The 18,081-nt window shown below is 26.2% G+C and overlaps 1 protein-coding gene across 1 annotated transcript; it reads right to left on the reverse strand.

The window, feature by feature from the left end:
• Positions 1–3,321: 3,321 nt before the first annotated feature.
• Positions 3,322–4,749, reverse strand: LOC112698053 (histidine-containing phosphotransfer protein 1). The gene is made up of 6 exons (XM_025751472.3): positions 4,398–4,749; positions 4,170–4,306; positions 4,018–4,086; positions 3,861–3,932; positions 3,714–3,786; positions 3,322–3,630 (listed from the first exon to the last, which is right to left on the reverse strand). The coding sequence occupies exons 1-6, from the start codon at positions 4,500–4,502 to the stop codon at positions 3,586–3,588; spliced, it is 501 nt and encodes a 166-aa protein (XP_025607257.1). The 5' UTR covers positions 4,503–4,749; the 3' UTR covers positions 3,322–3,585.
• Positions 4,750–18,081: the final 13,332 nt, after the last annotated feature.

The raw sequence follows: 18,081 nt of genomic DNA on the forward strand, positions 1-18,081 counted from the left end.
AATTAATATATTTAGAAAGAAACATTGTCTACATATATTATAATTTGTCAATGAACCCAAAAATAAAAAAAGTAAATAAATAAAAAGAGAGAATATATGATTATAGATTTAATTTAAAGGAGGTCTACATCTCATTTAATCTAATTCAAGGATAAACAAAGTATAAAAAAAAATTAAGTATACCAAATATATAGGTATTTTAATAATTTTAATCATTGATTTCAGTGATAAAAATTCGGATATATTTAAAAACTTTCTTGAATAAAGTATAAACTATATACATAATATTTTTTGTCTTAGACTTGTAGTTTCATTTATGGCCGTATATATGATTTTGAAAATACAAGTATGGATATATATTGATATGATATTAAATCACTTGAATTTACTATAGTGAAAATCACGAGATTTAGCATCTAAAAGTACTATGTAGACGTAGTACTGTACATGTTACTAATGGCATGGACCACCCTTAACAAATTTAGCTGACAAGTGAAAGCAATCTTTATGAGAATGTAACGTTAGTAAGTGACCGAAAAAAAACCTTACACATACTCTATGTCTATGATATGATGGTATAACTATACTATATACTCTTAAGAGTGAATGGGTTTATAATTTAGGGGTAGAAGAGTGTGAAAAATAAATTGAACTCTAATTATGAGATACTAGAACAAACTCTATAAGTAGGGTGGAATAATATAACGGGAGTGAGGGAATGAGGGATGTGATTTTACTCCAAGATACGATACGTAAGTTGCAATCTATTATTAGATTAACTGATTAAGTAACCTTACAAAAATGATGGCTGTGGACATTAAAGATATTCATGCATGAGTGTTTGTTGCGCAATTTATGCTACTTTAACAAGCGTTTTTGTAATTAACTTCAATTAAATTAATATAAATTTAATAAAAAATACGTACGTATATTAGTTTTTTTTTTTACTTTTTAACACAAATTTTTATTAAAAAGCATATAAATTTTTACGCATAACACATATAGCATAAAAAATTTTATTCATAGCACATAAATTTTTATGCAGAAATACATAATTTTTTATTATAAATATATTTTGTTAGTTGGATAAGTCAATTATGATTTTTTAAAATTTTTTATGTTGTATATATTTTGTTGAATGAATGTTAATATTTTAGACATATAATTTTTTAAATTTTTTTGTACTGTGTACCAAAATTTTTCTAATGTGTACTAAATTTTTGGTGTTGTGTGTATTTTATTGGGCACCAAAACTTTTTTTAAAGCATGTAATTCTTTAAAATTTTATGTTATGCACTAAAATTTTTGTGTTATACATCAAAATTTTTGTGATGTGAATCAAAATTTATGTACTTTGTTTTTATGAAGATATATAAGAGAAGAAGATTAAGAAAACGGCAACAATAATGATAATTATTAAGGAGGATGAAAAGAAAAAAAGAAGAAAATCAAATAAGAGAAGACAATGACGATGTTGTTGAAGAATAAGTGCGCAAAATTATTTAACCGCATAGCTTTATTGTGAATCAATTTGTTACAATTTAAATTAGATCAATTTATTTAAAGGTTTTATTTTAAAAATAAAAATAAATTATATTCACAAAGTGTTTATTAAATAATAAAGAATAATATGTAAAAAAAAGTAATTTTTTTGTGTGACTACAAAAAATGAGTCATTAAATTAATAATTATGTATCTATATATAAATATATATTTTATATGAATAAATAATTTTTTTATATAGATAACACGATTGACTTATTATAATATATAAATAAAATAAAAAATATATAATAAATTAAATATATTATAAATAAAATATTAATTTAATAATAATTAATAGCTGTTTGGATTGAATCAAATAAACTTAGTAAAAAAAATTCTAAATTCTAATTAATTTATATAATTTGTTAAAAATAAAATATAATTAAATCTAAATTAATATAATTCTAATAGGTTTTAAGTTTGAATTGAACTGAATAAACAATTTGATTTGTATCGGCCGGTTTGAATTTCATAACCCCTAGATGCATGCACGGAGCACAATCTCCTCTTAGTGTGTGATCTGAAACAAATAATAAAAATATGGTGGAACTGATAATAATGATTGTTTCTGTGAGCAATATTCTAATTATATCCTTCGGGTATCTAATTAAAATATGGTACCATAATAAAAAAACATGTTTATTAGGAAGGGCAAACCGAATTTCGTCAAAAGGTTATTATTTAGTGAATTGGTCTGTCTTATTTTTTTAGTGAGATGGTCTTAATTTTTTTTTTCGTTTTGCTTAATGGTAGATTTGCGGATCAAATTTGTTAATTTTTTTTAAATTATTAAATAATATATATAATTTTATAATTATTTCAATATAAAAATATTATAATTTTTAAAGATATAAAAATATTATAATTTTTAAATTCATAAATATTAAAGTCTTTATAATTATAATATATAATAAACATAATCACTGAGTCTTTTGAAACAAAATAATAAAACTGACATTGTCTAAAGCAAAATAAATATTATCCAAAACATATAATTAAACATCTTTAAATTTATAATCAATTAAATATAAAATATAATCCAAAATATAATTTAAAATATTTTTAATTATCATCTTTATCTTTCTGTAGATTAATAAAATCATAAAAATTTGTAAAAAAAATGACTGACAAAAAAACATTTGGCCCGCCGAAAAAATCCGCTCCGTCCTGTCCCACCAAAACGCACGAATTAAGCAGTGCGGATTAGATAAACTTTTTAAATTTGATGATTTTAAATTTTCAGTCAAACCCACTTTTTTTTTTACGAGTTACGGGGCCGATCTAACAAATTTTGATCCCTTTACCACTTCTAATGCTTATACAGAGATTACCAGGTTAATAAGCCAACTTTTGTGACCATATTTTAACTTGCATTTGGCTGTGGTATTTGAAATTTGAAGAAGATCGAGTTAAGTAAGAAATAAACTATATGTGTTACAGGAGATCTTATCTGCACTGCACATCAAGATATGTAACAAGTTGACCTCGAAATCAACTCAGATACTGATTTCTACTTACTAAATATATATATGAACAATTGGACCATATTATCATTATTCTAGCTAATTAATTAATCAAGAACAGATCATTGATCTGTCTTAGGGATTTTCAATGAGTTAGCAGGGATATTAACAAGTTAACATGTTTTGCACATGTTATACTAAATTAAAAAAGCTGATTCCCCGTCTAAAATTAGACTGCTTCTGGTTTATATTCTCTTTTTTATTTTTAATAATTTTTTTATTTTTATGATTATGTAAAAGAAAAAGAAAAATCTGTAAAAACATGAAAATTTTATTTTATTTTTTCACAAAATTCGAGAAACAAAAAAGATTGAAAATAAAAGCACAAACTAAATCAACTATTTAAGGAAATAATAAAAAGATTAATGTTGCAGAATTGAAAAGCTCAAGTTGTGATCTGTTATTCAAAGATGATGCAGATGCAAACTCTGGTCTGCCTTAATTAAGCTATAATCTATAATGGACAAAATCAAATTACAACAACACATAAATTGATGAATGCTTTTTCTTCTTCCTTCTACCTAGATATTGAACCCCTTGCTGCAAATAGCTGCTTCTCCATCTGCAATAATAAATATAATTAAGGTGATACAACAAACATTTAACATTGATTATTATTTAAGAGGTAGCAATAATCTCTTGTACCTTGAAGAGAGTTTCAAGTTTTGTTTTGACCAGTGAATACTCCTGTTTTATCTCTTGCAAGCTTTTAAGGCACCTGATGAATTATGAATACCATAATCAAAACATTAACCATATTATATTAATTAATTAAAACCATAATAACCTTACCCTTCAACATTCTGCTGCTCACAAAAGTTTCTAAAAGCAATGCAGACTCTCTGGACTCTCTGTGCTCCAATGCTGTATTTCCCAATAATCAATTATCCTTAGCTTTATATTTATAACAAAGAGTGAATTAATTATATATATTAATATTAATTACTACCTGGAACTGCTACCCTTGAGTTGGTGAACCTGAGCATCCACCTTTCTAAAATCAATGCTTTCTTGCTCTCTGGGATTGATCATCAGCATAACCATAATGAAATGAATGATGATTTTAAGTGCAAGGGATAATCAAAATGGAAGTTAACTTACACTTGCAGTGATTTAGAGAGTTCATTAAGAAGCCTCTCAGCATCCTCAAAGAAGAGAGTGACAACTTCAACAACAAATTCAGGGTTGCTCTCATCTTGAAGTTGCTGAAGCTGGTTAAACTGATCATCTAAGAATCCCTTAATTCACAAACATAATAAATAAACACAAAAATCACTCAATCTATTATAGCATAGTTGATTAATTAGATTAGTTAAGTAAGTTACTTACCTCTTGAAATAAGGAGGAAGTGTATTGGATCAGCTGTCTCTGCATCTGAGTCACAACATCCATTTTTGATATCTCTTCTTTTCTTTCTTTCTCTTTCTCTCTCATTCTCTCAATATGTCTCTTCACATATCCATGAATTTCCTATTCCTTCTGCCAATTTATATAATGTGCTATTAATTATTTCTTTCTCTTTCTTTCTTTATTTCTTTTGTGAAACTGACAAGTGATGATGCAAGGATAAGGATTCAGTAAATGTCAAATCTTAGTCCATCTCTGAATCAAGAACTCCTCACATCCCTGCTTCTTCTCGGACTTGCCATTGTTTATTAATTATTTTCTATTTATCTATTTTAATTTTTAAAAATTAGTTACTATGTATTTATATTTAAATATATAAAATTTAATTTATTTTTAATATATATTTTACATCGATGCTTAATTTTAGTAATTAATTAATGGTACATCTAACATAATTGATATTATAATATATGTCCAAGAAAATGATATTTGTATTGTTTTTATGTTTTTATTTTTATATTAAAATAATTAATAAAAAAAAAGGATAAAAAGAAACCTCTTTGTATATTTAATGCCACTCACTCTTCTTCCTCACTCAGCCAATCATTTACTTCCACCTTTTAACTTTTAAACACTTTAATTTATTCTAGTTTCTCAACAACAATGCAACCAACTAGATCAACTAGCAAGGGTGTGTTTGGCAACCACGTTCAAAGAGAAAAAGTACGTTTAGATATCTTGAAAGCTGTAATTTTTGGTTTGGCAAATTTTTGGATCATGAACGCAGAAGTGATTTTGCATTCAAAACCACGTTTTCAAGAAGCAACAATTTTAAGCTTCTGCGTTTCACCAACGGGCTTTTAGCCATCAATACTCAATCTTTATTTATCTTTTACCAATTTTATCCTTTATGCATGCTATTGTATTATTTATATTATTTTTATTTATATGAACTATCTTTTTATTATTTACTATTTTTTTATTAATTATTTATTTGATATTATACACTTTTATAATTATAATTTTTTTGTATTATTTTTATTTTTTTAATATAATATATTGACCCTATTAAAAAAAATTAAACAAAAAATGAATTCTAAATAATAATAATAAAAAATTATAACATACTAAAAAAGAGTACTAAGAGTACTAAAAATATACTATATAAAAAATATCATAAAAATTTTTTTGATTTATTTTAATTACTACCAAAATAAATATTTAATTTTTTATTATTTTTAGTACTTTCTAAAATTTATATTTTGTTAGTTTTAATTAAAAGTATATTTTGCCAATTTTTATATATTATTTTTATTTTAGTGTATAAATATTAATTTTATTATAGAATTAATTAATAAGATCTATTTAAATATCTAAATTAAAATAATATACAAAAATTATTTAAGTTGATGTCTATTTTAGTAATTTTGTATCTAAAAGTGATTTTGAATAATGTAATCCAAACAACATTTATTTTACTATAATCCATTTTGATATAAATATTGCCAAACATAAATCACTTAACACAAACTTACTTTTCATCAAAATCAAGTTTGCAAAATCAATTTTATTCAAATTCCTGTTTGCAAACTGTAATCCAAACACACACCAACTTGTTAGTTAAGTGTTTGGAGTTTTGACGAGTTAGTTTAACACTGGAAATATTACAATAACAAAGTTTACATAAATTAAATAATTCTATTATCTTCAGTTCATTTATGTAAAGTCCATTTATAAAGAGTGACTGTAAATAATTAGATTGTGAATAAGTTAATTAATATTGACATAGATATAAATTAATTAGTGAACGCAAAGGTACAAAGTTTTGAATTTACAACCCTCAAATTAATATAGTAGGATTTTTTTTTTGTTATAAATTAATTAGGATTTTTTCGGCAAACTTTAAGCAGCTTCCTCCAAATAAAATTTCAGCGAAATTTATTGGAAACCAAAATCAGTATTAATAATTCATTTTTTTCCTTCATCTTGATCTTTTGTTCACTTTATATAATGTCTGGAATTTTATTATTATCCATTCATTATGATTGTAAAATAGTATATGATAAAAAGAGATTTATCATGTTTAATTCTACTGAACCATATTTATATATATGCTATCTGAAGTCGAAAGTCTAACAACATTAAAAAATTTGATATTGCATACCATTAGTCAACAACACATGAAAAGAGTGAAAATATTTACTATATATAAAAGATATTTTCGTATCCTAACATGTTTTGTCCTATAAAACTACAATATAATAAAAATAAATTAAAATAAAATAATTTTAAATTAACTCGCTTTTTATTGAATATTTCAAACTTATTCTAACTACCTAAACTATAAATTAAAATATAATTTAATTCTAAACTATAACCAATTCCACTGAAATAGTAATGTAAATAAAAAAAATTAAAATTAACTAACTTATTATTGATGAACATTGAAAATGAATTTAAAAACTCTAAATACTTATACTATAAACTATAATTTTACTCTAAACCATGTTTAGTTCAAATGAAACAATAATTAAAATAAATTTTTTCATTAACTAACATCTATTATAATCTTCTACCATAATCACATGATTGTTTCACATTATCTAAACTAATAATTTAGTATTTTAAACTAATTATATCATCTAATTATCAAACTAAATAATTATCAAACTAACTAAAATTAAAAACTAACAACAAAATTTAATCTAACTAACTAAAAATGTTAAAAGCATAAAATAATACAAAAATATACTAAATTGAAAAGGAACATAATAACAGAATTTTTAGAATTATCTACGACAAATTTGCCTGCAATGCAAAAAAAATTTTAAAAATTAAAGTTAAAATATTTTTTTTGAATTTTTTTATTTATATCAAAATAAATCTTAATATAGTGTATCTCTCCTCAAAATAGAATGTTTCTGATATCCATTAACATAAAAAATAACTTCACTATATAATATTAAAGTGACACAAAACCATTAGTATGTTATTTATATATGATGTACAATAATAGTAACATGCATATACTCTTCTATCTTTGTTTCTTTTAGAATTTTTTACAGTATTTTTCGTCCAATAAACTATTAATTAGTTAGTTGTGAATTTGACTTTTATAGAAAGATTTATTATTGACTAATAAATAAACAAATAAGCTGAACGTTTAATGATCTAATATAATGGGCTATGAGTTATAAAATGAACATCACTCATAAAAACTTTTGATTTTTTGGATCTAAAATTCTAATATCATGTCATGATACCACTCATCCCATAGACTTACACTAATAAAAAAAGGTAACACTAATGGTTATATCTCTAATACTCCCTAAATCTCTATTGTACGCATTGTATAAATATTTCATTGACTCTCCATACTTTTCCTTATTATAATATCTAAAAATGTTTGTCTAACTTACCAAAAAATTTAAAAATTAATGTTTAATTTTAAAAATATAAAAATAAATAATTATTAAATATTTAAACTTTATCATAAAAAATAAATTAGATAAAAATTAAACACCAAATTATAAACACTATAAAATACACCTTAATTCTTACGCTCTTCTATCCATTAGCAGCAAATCAGCTAGCAATTAGCATAGCCTAACAATCATTGAATTATGGCCTTGGGAATAATAATGTATGAGGATTGATTGATACTTGGTAACCAATAATAGCAACGATGTTAAATTGGGTTTCAAAAGGTACGTTTGGTTGATCTTAATTCTTATCTTTGCCAAATTAAACTACCTGAAATTTTGTAGTATAAAGTATGTACGTAGTGGTTTGAAAAATGAACTAATTTGTCTAGTACCATTAATTTGGTATGATACATAAATGATGATTAGGTTAGATTTGTAATTATTGCAAAACATATATAATATATAAACATACACACACTCTTCATGTTATTATTGTTACTATATTAGTAGACCTGGTACCACATTAAGAGAGAGACACAGCTGGCCTGTATTAATAATATACTAGCTTTTAGTTTCTTCACGACTTTGTTGTGAGTGAAATTATTATGGGATAGTTTTTGTCATGGTATCTAAAATTTTTTTGTTTATTAAAAAAATTAAATAATTAATATTTAACTTAAAATATAAAATTTAATAAATTTTAAATAAGTTCCACAAAAATTTGACACCAAATAATATACGTCAAAAAATTAGAATTTGAATTTTTTAAATTTTAGATTTTACTTTAAAAAATAAAGTATAATTTTTTATTATTTATTTTATAAGTGAGACAAAAAAATATTTAAAAATGAGAAATTACGTTTTATTCCCTCAAATAAATGCAGATTGAACACGTGTCAGAAGGATAAGGGTATGGACAATCTAGGAACAGTGAAGTTAACAATCTATGGAGTTTGGAGTAATGGGGGCGTGCATTGGCAAGCACGAGCTGTCTCCTTGAACACCATCAACAAGGAAACAACAACATTAGAGATCTCTACAAATAATGGAAGATCCTTTGTTTGGGTCCCAAGTTTTATTTGTGCTATTCTATGCTAATGCATACAACAATTCTAGTAGTGTTACACAACAATAACGTCAATAATTGGAGAAAGAGAACTGCTTTTCTAAATACTCCAAAATTATCCATGAGCTTTGTTATAAACCATAATTGTTATTTTAATATTTGAGTCCTTTACATAAAAAATACAGTATATACCCAAATTTTGACGGTTAAACGTTTTCGTTTCTAACAAAATTTTATTATATTGAAGTTTCTGAATTTTATAAAAATAAGACATATAAATTTTTATTTTAGCTAGATTTTTATATATTTTACCTAATAAATTTTTTTTTGGAAACAACCCTTCTTCACGTTTGAGTTTTTTTAATGCATTAGTTTTTAAATATTTTAAAAAATTGTTAAGAAACGACAAAATAATTCAAAAACCGGAAATGGATTATCTTCAATTTTTTCAACACTTGAAGAAATACAATGTGATCTCTCATCGTTAATTTTATAAGTGAGACCAAAATTAAATATAAAAAAAATAAAAAATAGATCACAATTGACACCATCTATTTTTTTTATTGGAGAGGATCTACTCCCTTCGAAAACGTTTCTTACCATTTACTCTTATAAATATCATACTTGGTGTAGAAAATTGAATAATGGCAATGGGACCACGGTTTGTGTTGGACTTTGATGTGAAGTTCTTAATCTTGATGAATGATAACAAGCCATTATAGTGGGGACATCCACTTTAGATCCATTATTTGGGAGTAGATTTCCATTAATGCGATTTTTCATAGTAACAGCAAGACCACATCAGTAAAGAACAAATTGAAATTTGAAATGGGTTGGTTTGGTGGTTAGTTCACTAGTCCGCTTAAATAAGTGTCGGGAGGTTCGAATCCCGTCTTGTGTATATAGCAACGGTCGATTAGTCTTTGACCTATCAAGTTGGAGGATATTGTTTGAGAAAAAAAAAGAACAAATTGAAATTAAAACTTTTATATTATTGAATAGGAAAAAAATAGGTATTAACTTTAATTTTATATTTTTTAAATAATTTAAAAATAATGGATGATTATAAGATTTACTCAGTTTTTTAAGATTAGATTACTAAAAAAAACATTTAATTTTATTGCATTGCAAGTATATAAAACAATTATATATACACATATATTTTAGATAAGGTGTCAATAAAAATAATTATTTTTTAAGTTGATCACATAAATAATTATAAAAAAAATTAATATAATTAACCGACTATATAAAATATTTTAAATGTGTATCAAAATATTTTTGAAAAAACTTATATTTTCAATTTGTGTTCACAATTCATGCCACCATAAGTCGGCTAAAAAATTTTAATACAGAAGTAAGATGAGTAATATATTTTAACATGGTAATTTTTGATGTTTTTTAAAATTGTGGGAGTACACAAATCGAAGGATCCGATTTGTGTTTAAAAAGTGAAAAAAAATTCAGAGTACACAACTCGGGGGATCCGATTTGTGTTAAAAAATTGAAAAAAATTCAGTACATAAATCGGACCATGCGAGTTGTTTGATTTTAAAATTTTACTTAAGAAATCGTATGGTTCGACTTGTGGTTGAGTAAATATAAATTTCAGAAACTAGAAAACGAACTTTTCAAATTATTTGTTGTTGTCAATTTTTTCATGAAATGGAATATCCAACGCAACTCAGACCCTCCGAATTATTCCATTAACACCATATGACCGTAAAACACCTTTATTCTCCATATACGAATTCAATACCACTATTATTTCCATATTCAAATTAAAAAGTGCGATAAAGTGCCATAAGTCACTTCAGATACCAAAAACTGGCTTTGATATCTGGATATTATTATGCCCACTTCCATCTCTCTCTAAAGGCTACAATTATTAATTTATTGACACTGACGAGAACTGCAAACAACAAAGCAATAGATAGCTACAACTTCAAACATCAAATCACAAGTCTTTGCTTTAATGGAGAATTTTCAAACTTGGACCTAAAGAAGGATGTCAATTTGCATGTGGCTTTTTTCTTGGAATAGAATATTTATTTCATATCTCGAAGAGGTGTAAAAATAACAATAATTCGCACATCTACAATAGGAATTCAACAAGGATTTTAATTTGAAAACTAATTTAAAAACATTTTTTTTAGTTTGACACTAATCAATAAATTACTATATATATAAAAAAAATTTAAACTTTTAATATTTATTTAAACGGACTAATAAGACCAACTCAACTTTGATTAACTAATTTGAAAATATTTGATTCAATTATCTGAAAGAGTGGGCCTTCTTGTTGGTTTTTACCGAGATTTTTTTTTCTTTTCGATGGACTAAAATATTCTAAAATAACATTAATGGGCTCACGGAAAAGACCAGTCGAAATCATCATGGAAGTTTCAAAGCCTATTCATTAGCAGCTGCTTAGACCAAATAACAATGACATTAATCAAGTTAGGTTGGTATAGTGGTTAGCTCACTAGTCCGCTTAAGTAAGGTCAGAAATTCGAATTCTATATTGTGCATGCAGCAACCCATTAGCCAACGATAAACTCTTAAATGAAACTCAGTACCGCGACAAATTAGTCATTAGCCTGTCAGGCCGAAAGATACCGTAGAAAACCACAAAAAAAACAATGACATTGTCTCTTAACCAAGTTGCACTAAGTTCAAATCTCAGATAAGACTCTGGATGAGGTTTTAAAAATCTTAAAAAGTGTGGCAAGGTTTTGTACTAATGGCCTTTTTATTGGCCTCACATAGCCACATCCCAAGTTGGATTCTTAGTTGTAGCTGGGTATGATAGAACCTGAATTGTGTGTGTAAGTGTAGTGTGCGTGAGTGGATAATGTCTAGGATTGGAGCTGTCCAATCCATTGATAAAAAAAACCTCAAAAAATGGGTGTGTGAGTAGTATAATGATCCAAAAAAATCTATTCATTACATGTAGTTACTAATATATTTACACAAATATTAGATAATTCAAATTTTATCTTGTGCATGTTTAAATAAATTTGATTATATATTTTGTTATAAAAATTTTGACTAAGTATTTAAAAATATTTTTGAAAAACAACTTATATATTTGTCATTTTAATTTTTTAATATTAGAGTTCATGCTTAATATACCAAAATAGCACAAAATAGCATTTTGTAGTTGGTGATAGCACGCACAACTTTTACATGAAGTTTATAACTATAAATATGTTAAATGTACCCTTAAATTTAGGAGTATTAAAAACTGGAAAAAGAATATATATTTAATTAATAAAAAATGTTTATTTTATTATATTTTTTTTACTGGAGTTCCAAAATTTAAAATTTTTTTGTATTAACTTCAACTAGCTTTCTATTTATGATAGATAGATAGATAAATAAATAGATGATAGATAAACAATAATCATTCAAAATTATAAAATCATGCACTATGTGATTATTATAATTCCAAGAAAGTAGTTATATAGTTTAAATTGTTATTTATTTCATTATGTGCATGATTATTTTCTTGTGCTTCATATTCAATTCATTACTTTTCTACTATAGTCATATAGTTCATACACAGAGCTCAAAATTATGAATAAAAAGAATTTCTTAATGTGAATGTAGAAGAGTCTTCACAAACTATGCAGGGTTTAGAGAGTTTACTAACGCTGTGTGCTCTCTCTAGAAAAAATGGTTAACTCAATAATAAAATCTCCTAATTTATAATATATTGTTATTACTTATTACATTTAGCGGCAAGATTGTATAGAAGAAAAAAAAATATTAAAGTAGATATCACTAAATAATACTACTGCTGTTTTAAGATGTGTTTGATCTCATATGAAATAGTTTACTCGACAAAAACTAGATGACTTGTGAAATGTTTTTACAAAAATTGTTAGCTGACTTTCTAGTCTTCTACTCATTAAAGTAGAATTAATATGTATATGTCACTCTTAATTTTAATGCAGTAGAACAGTTCTTATTAATTTTATTGTAGCTCCCTGACAAAGAAAATACATACTTTTTTCTTTAGATGCTGAGAAACAACTTGGACAACTTCATCATTGCTCAAATATTCCCGTCTCATAAATTAGCATATGTAAATATTATAAACTTATCTTAGTCTAACCATGCAATTGACCTAATTTGTGGATCATAGGTCCAGTAAGTTCTGAGCCAATAGGCAATTTTAATGCCTATTGACGTAAAATAACCCAATACAATATAAAACAACATAAATTATAAATTTTGATTCTCTTTATATTGTAAACCGAGATGAACTAACAATAAATGAACCACCATTACCAATAACATACACTACAAAAAAAACTGAATTTTTGTCGCGCTTAAAAAGCGAGTCAAAAGGAGAAAAAGCGTAGCTATAGATACTGGCTACGCTTTTGCAAGGATTACGTATTTGACCGTGGCCGTTGATCTGTTGTCACGTTTTTATTGAGCTATGGCCACATGGTATGTATAACCCTATAGTCACCTTTACTAAACGTGTCTTCCGGTGGAACTTTTTTACTCGTGTTAATTGGTTTGGTTTTGGTAACAATTGGAAAGTGTGCCAATAGTCTAAGATATGATCACGTTTTTGAAGCGTTGATGTGGCCGTTGAAGACTGTTGTACAATATGACCACATTTTTTAAGAGTGGCTATAAGTTAACTCAAAAAATTTATGGCTACACTTTTTTAAGAATCTTCTTAATAAAATTTTATAAAATTAATATATAATTTTAAATCATAGTTTAAAAATCTAATTTAAACAACGATAGAAAAAATTATGTTTAATTACTCTGTTGATCTCTATAGTTTTACGAAATTTTTAATTAGGTCCTTGTGCTTTTTTTCTTTTAATTGAGTCTTTGCACCAAATTTTTTTTTAATTGGGTCCCTAATCTTTTATTTAGGTTCCTGCACCATTTTTTTAGTTGAATCCCTATAAAATTAAGCCAATTACCGCCAAGAAGGGCCTAATTGAAAAAAAAATTTGGTGCAGAAACCCAATTAAAAAGAAAAAAATATAAGAACCTAATTAAAAATTTTGCAAAACTATAAGGACCAATAGAATAATTAATATATAATTTTAAATCAACCCATCCTATATGAACTTTCATCACATTGTCATCAAAAAGTAAATTTTAATCACATGATAGCATTCTAACAAAATATCAAAAATCAAAATTATAATAATAACTATTTATAAACTTCTAATACATAAATTAATTCCAACAACTATTACACACATGTCTACTTCCTTTACATATTTCATACAAAATATCAAACTTTATATTAGTAAGATCATTTATTGTGAGCTCTATTATTTTTTTCACTGCATAACTTTAAATGTTATTGTGTTAGTACATTTTATATATTTTATTATTATTTTCAATGCAACCAAAATAACATTGTTAGAAAGTGTTATTCTTTGGTGCATTGACATTAACTAGATTAAGATTCTTTGATTTAGAAAGTGATATAGAAAGTGCTGATGGAGAAGCTGGTTAAGAATTAGAATTCTTTGATTTAATTGTGATACAATGACTTGACTTCCTTTACTACTAGGTGTTTTTCCATTTTTTCCAGCATGTTGTTCTTTCTTAATCCAAACAAAACTTCTAAATCATTTATTTAAGGGTAAAGTACTAAATTGGTCCCCTAGGTTTGGGCGTAATTCTGTTTTGTTCCTTAAGGTTTAAAGTGTTCTATTTGAATCCAAAACGTTTTCATTTAGCATCAATTTAGTCCCACAGTGAGGTCAAAATTAAATAATTAACAAAATGTCCTACATAACAACAGTTCAAGAACAAAATCGATAATCTAGAGAACAAGTACAAGCTCCAGAGGCACAAAATCAACCATTGATGCATCAATACATTTATTTATCATTTTCTTTAGTTTTATAGAAAATATTTTATTTATATTATAAAAAAATAATAAATAAATGTATTGATGTATCAATGGTTGATTTTATGCCTCTGGAGCTTGTACTTGTTCTCCAGATTATCGATTTTGTTCTTGTACTGTTGTTATGTAGGACATTTTGTTAATTATTTAATTTTGACCTCACTGTGGGACTAAATTGATGCTAAATAAAAACGTTTTGGATTCAAATAGAACACTTTAAACCTTAAGGAACAAAACAGAATTACGCCCAAACCTAGGGGACCAATTTAGTACTTTACCCTTTATTTAACTTCATTTTAATTTTTAATCATTTTATTTATAATATGCATTCTTGGACATTGGTTGTGTAATGTTGATTATTCTTTGTCATTTGTCAAATAAAAAAAGTTGACTAAACCTAGAACTTTTATTGTTGTATGTATTTTTCAAATATAGCTTCTCCATCAACAAATTGAAAGAGCAACCATTAGGCCATAATTTTAACCTTTTAAAAAAATATATATAGAGTAAGATATCATTTTTGTCCCCAACGTTTGGGGTAAGTCCTAAAATTATCCTTAACATTTAAATCGTTTTATTTAAGTCCCTAACGTTTCAAAATTGACTCAATGTTATCCTGCCGTTAGGGATCTGTTAACAGAGTTGACGGCGGGACAAAATTGAGACGATTTTGAAACGTTAGAGACTTAAATAGGACGAAAACATTGGGGACAAAAACGATACATAGAAATAAATTTTAATTTTATCTTTTAATAATATCAATTTTTTACAGTACATAGTCATTCAATTATTTTTTAATCACATTTAAGTAAATTACACTTAATCACATTACTTTCATTATAAATAAATTTATTTTTTTTATAATTTTACTATTAAAGATTTTTACTCATCATAAAATATTTGTAGAATGACTAAATCAATTTATTTTATTGTAAATATATCAGTTTTTTCGCAAGTTTATGTACTAGTAATTTTACAAACATTTCGTAGGTCTTCGGAAGAGCAGCTCAGCGCTGCCACTACTGCTGCCCACGCAGGCCAACCTCGCCACTCCATTGAATTTGCATCGCCTTCTCCGCTAGACGACCACCTAGATGGCACCTCCCCGTGCTTTGCCTCCACGCACACCGCATCGAACTTCTACCTGTACCATCATAAAGCTGCTCCTGATTGAACTCGTTGGTTAGTACTTATTTATATGTGTTGCTCAATTTTAGTATAAGTATAGGTTTATGTGAATATTAGTTGATGAAATCAGATTTTCTAATTAGAAGGTTTTTAGGGTTTTAGGTTATAATTGATTTTTCTGTTCTGTTCTATGATTCATATTACAGGTATAGTTGTCCGTAACTGAATTTAATTGATTTCATTCAAGTTAGATATGTTTATTATCAATGTTCCATGAGTTTTTGTTTGATTAATGGATGTTGCTATTGAAAGATTTTATGTTTTCTTATTGTTGTACCTTGGATTTAGTTGAATTAGGGGGTTCAAATTGATTTTAGTATAAGTATAGGTTCAAATGGATGTTAGTTGAAATCAAATTTTCTAATTATAAGGTTTTAGGTTAAAGATGATTTTTCTGCTCTGTTCCATGGTTCAGATTATATGTATAGTTTTTAGTAACTGAACTTAATTGATTTCGTTCAAGTTAGGTATATTTATTATCAATGTTCCATAATTTTTGTTTGATTAATGGATGTTGCTATTGAAAGACTTTATGACTTCTTGTTGTACCTTGGATTTAGTTTGATGTTTCCTCAGTGGTTTGCGAGTTTTTGAAAAAAGATAGTTAAAACTTAGATTATTTTTTTGTTGAATAGATATTAATTTATAATTTAGTGATTTATAGGTTCAATGGTTTGAATTATGTAAAATTGTTTGATGTTGCTCTGGATATTGATTTCCTATTCTTCGTGGTGAGTTTTTTTTTTTTTAATTTAAAGTCAATTAGAGGTATCTTTCATAGATGTGTTTTTTTACTAAATACTTCTTTAGATGTGTCTTCTGTTAAACTTGCTTGGATGTTTCTATAATGGATGAGTTTTTTATAAAAAATTGCTAGGATGTGTCTTTAATGAATGTGTCCTTTGTTTCAAACTTTTTTTGATGTGTCTTTAATGGATGTGTCTTCTATTAAAACTTGTTCGGATATGTCTATAATAGACGTGTCTTTTGTTAAAACTTGATTGGATGTGTCTGTAAGGATGAGCATTCTATTTAAAATTTGATTAAATGTGTCCTTAATAGATGTGCCTTTTGACGGAAATGGATTTTTCAATTTTTTTAATGATTGAGGGAGTAAAGTGTGATCTCTCACTATTAATTTTATAAATGGGACCAAGAATAAATATAAGAGAGAGCAATGAAGGGTTAGAGATCATACTTTACACTTTCAATTTTTTTTAACAATTGAGAGGATCCATTTCCCCTTTTGACTAAATGGTTTTTCCAAATAGGGGTGCGTCGACACCAGTATGAACAAGGAGAAAGTCGTGAAAGGCTGCGCATGTAAGGTCACAACGAGACCAGGCCATCTTCCAAAAAAGAAGGCAAAAATGAATTGAACAACTATATTTTTGCATTATTATTTTTTTTGACTCAATCATTCTATTTTCTTCATAAATAGAATATGAAAGCTAACCATGAAATTTGGGAAAATGTAAAATCTTTCAACTGTAAAACTATCCTTTATATATTCCGTTTTTCATACGTTATATCTAGTTCTCAAAAAACTAAAACTCCTCATAATTTATGGAGAAAAATAAAACTTTACACTTGCTTCAATGACAATGCGTAACACAAACAACAATGAAAAATAAATTGTTATCACAGTGAAACATTTTTCTCAAACCAATTTGATCATTATTTCTGACAAGATATGAGCTCATCAATGTACTGGTCAGCGGCAATTCAAATCGCGATGAGAAGGGCTCTGCGGTGGTGGACAATGTTGTGAATTGCGAGGGAGGCGCTGCAGTGGTTGGACGCATTGCAAAACATGAGGGGCCACGATGGTGGATAGGATTGATATAGGATTAATTGGTCTATTTTTTTAATCCTTATAATTCAAATTGTTAATTAATGCTGATTATTCATATTTCTTTTTTTAATAAAAAAATATTAATTATTAGTTGGGGTTGTCTAAAGTTAGCTGGTTAGAAGTTATTTTTCTATACTTTCTTTTCATGATTACAAGTTAGTTTTAAACTTTTTACGACCAGTTTTTGTCAAAATCATAATCTTGTATGATTAGTTTTGTTACTTTATACT

The sequence above is a fragment of the Arachis hypogaea genome, chromosome 6 (genome assembly GCF_003086295.3).
Source record: "Arachis hypogaea cultivar Tifrunner chromosome 6, arahy.Tifrunner.gnm2.J5K5, whole genome shotgun sequence".
NCBI classification, from domain to species: domain Eukaryota; kingdom Viridiplantae; phylum Streptophyta; class Magnoliopsida; order Fabales; family Fabaceae; genus Arachis; species Arachis hypogaea.

Bases quoted from the DNA above. Each gene is read 5' to 3' on its own strand.
- LOC112698053 (XM_025751472.3), bottom strand. From the start codon at position 4,502: ATGAGAGAGAAAGAGAAAGAAAGAAAAGAAGAGATATCAAAAATGGAT. The intron at 4,307-4,397 runs GTAAGTAACTTA...TTGTGAATTAAG, and splicing joins CTTCCTCCTTATTTCAAGAG to GGATTCTTAGATGATCAGTT. The intron at 4,087-4,169 runs GTAAGTTAACTT...GATCAATCCCAG, and splicing joins CTCTCTAAATCACTGCAAGT to AGAGCAAGAAAGCATTGATT.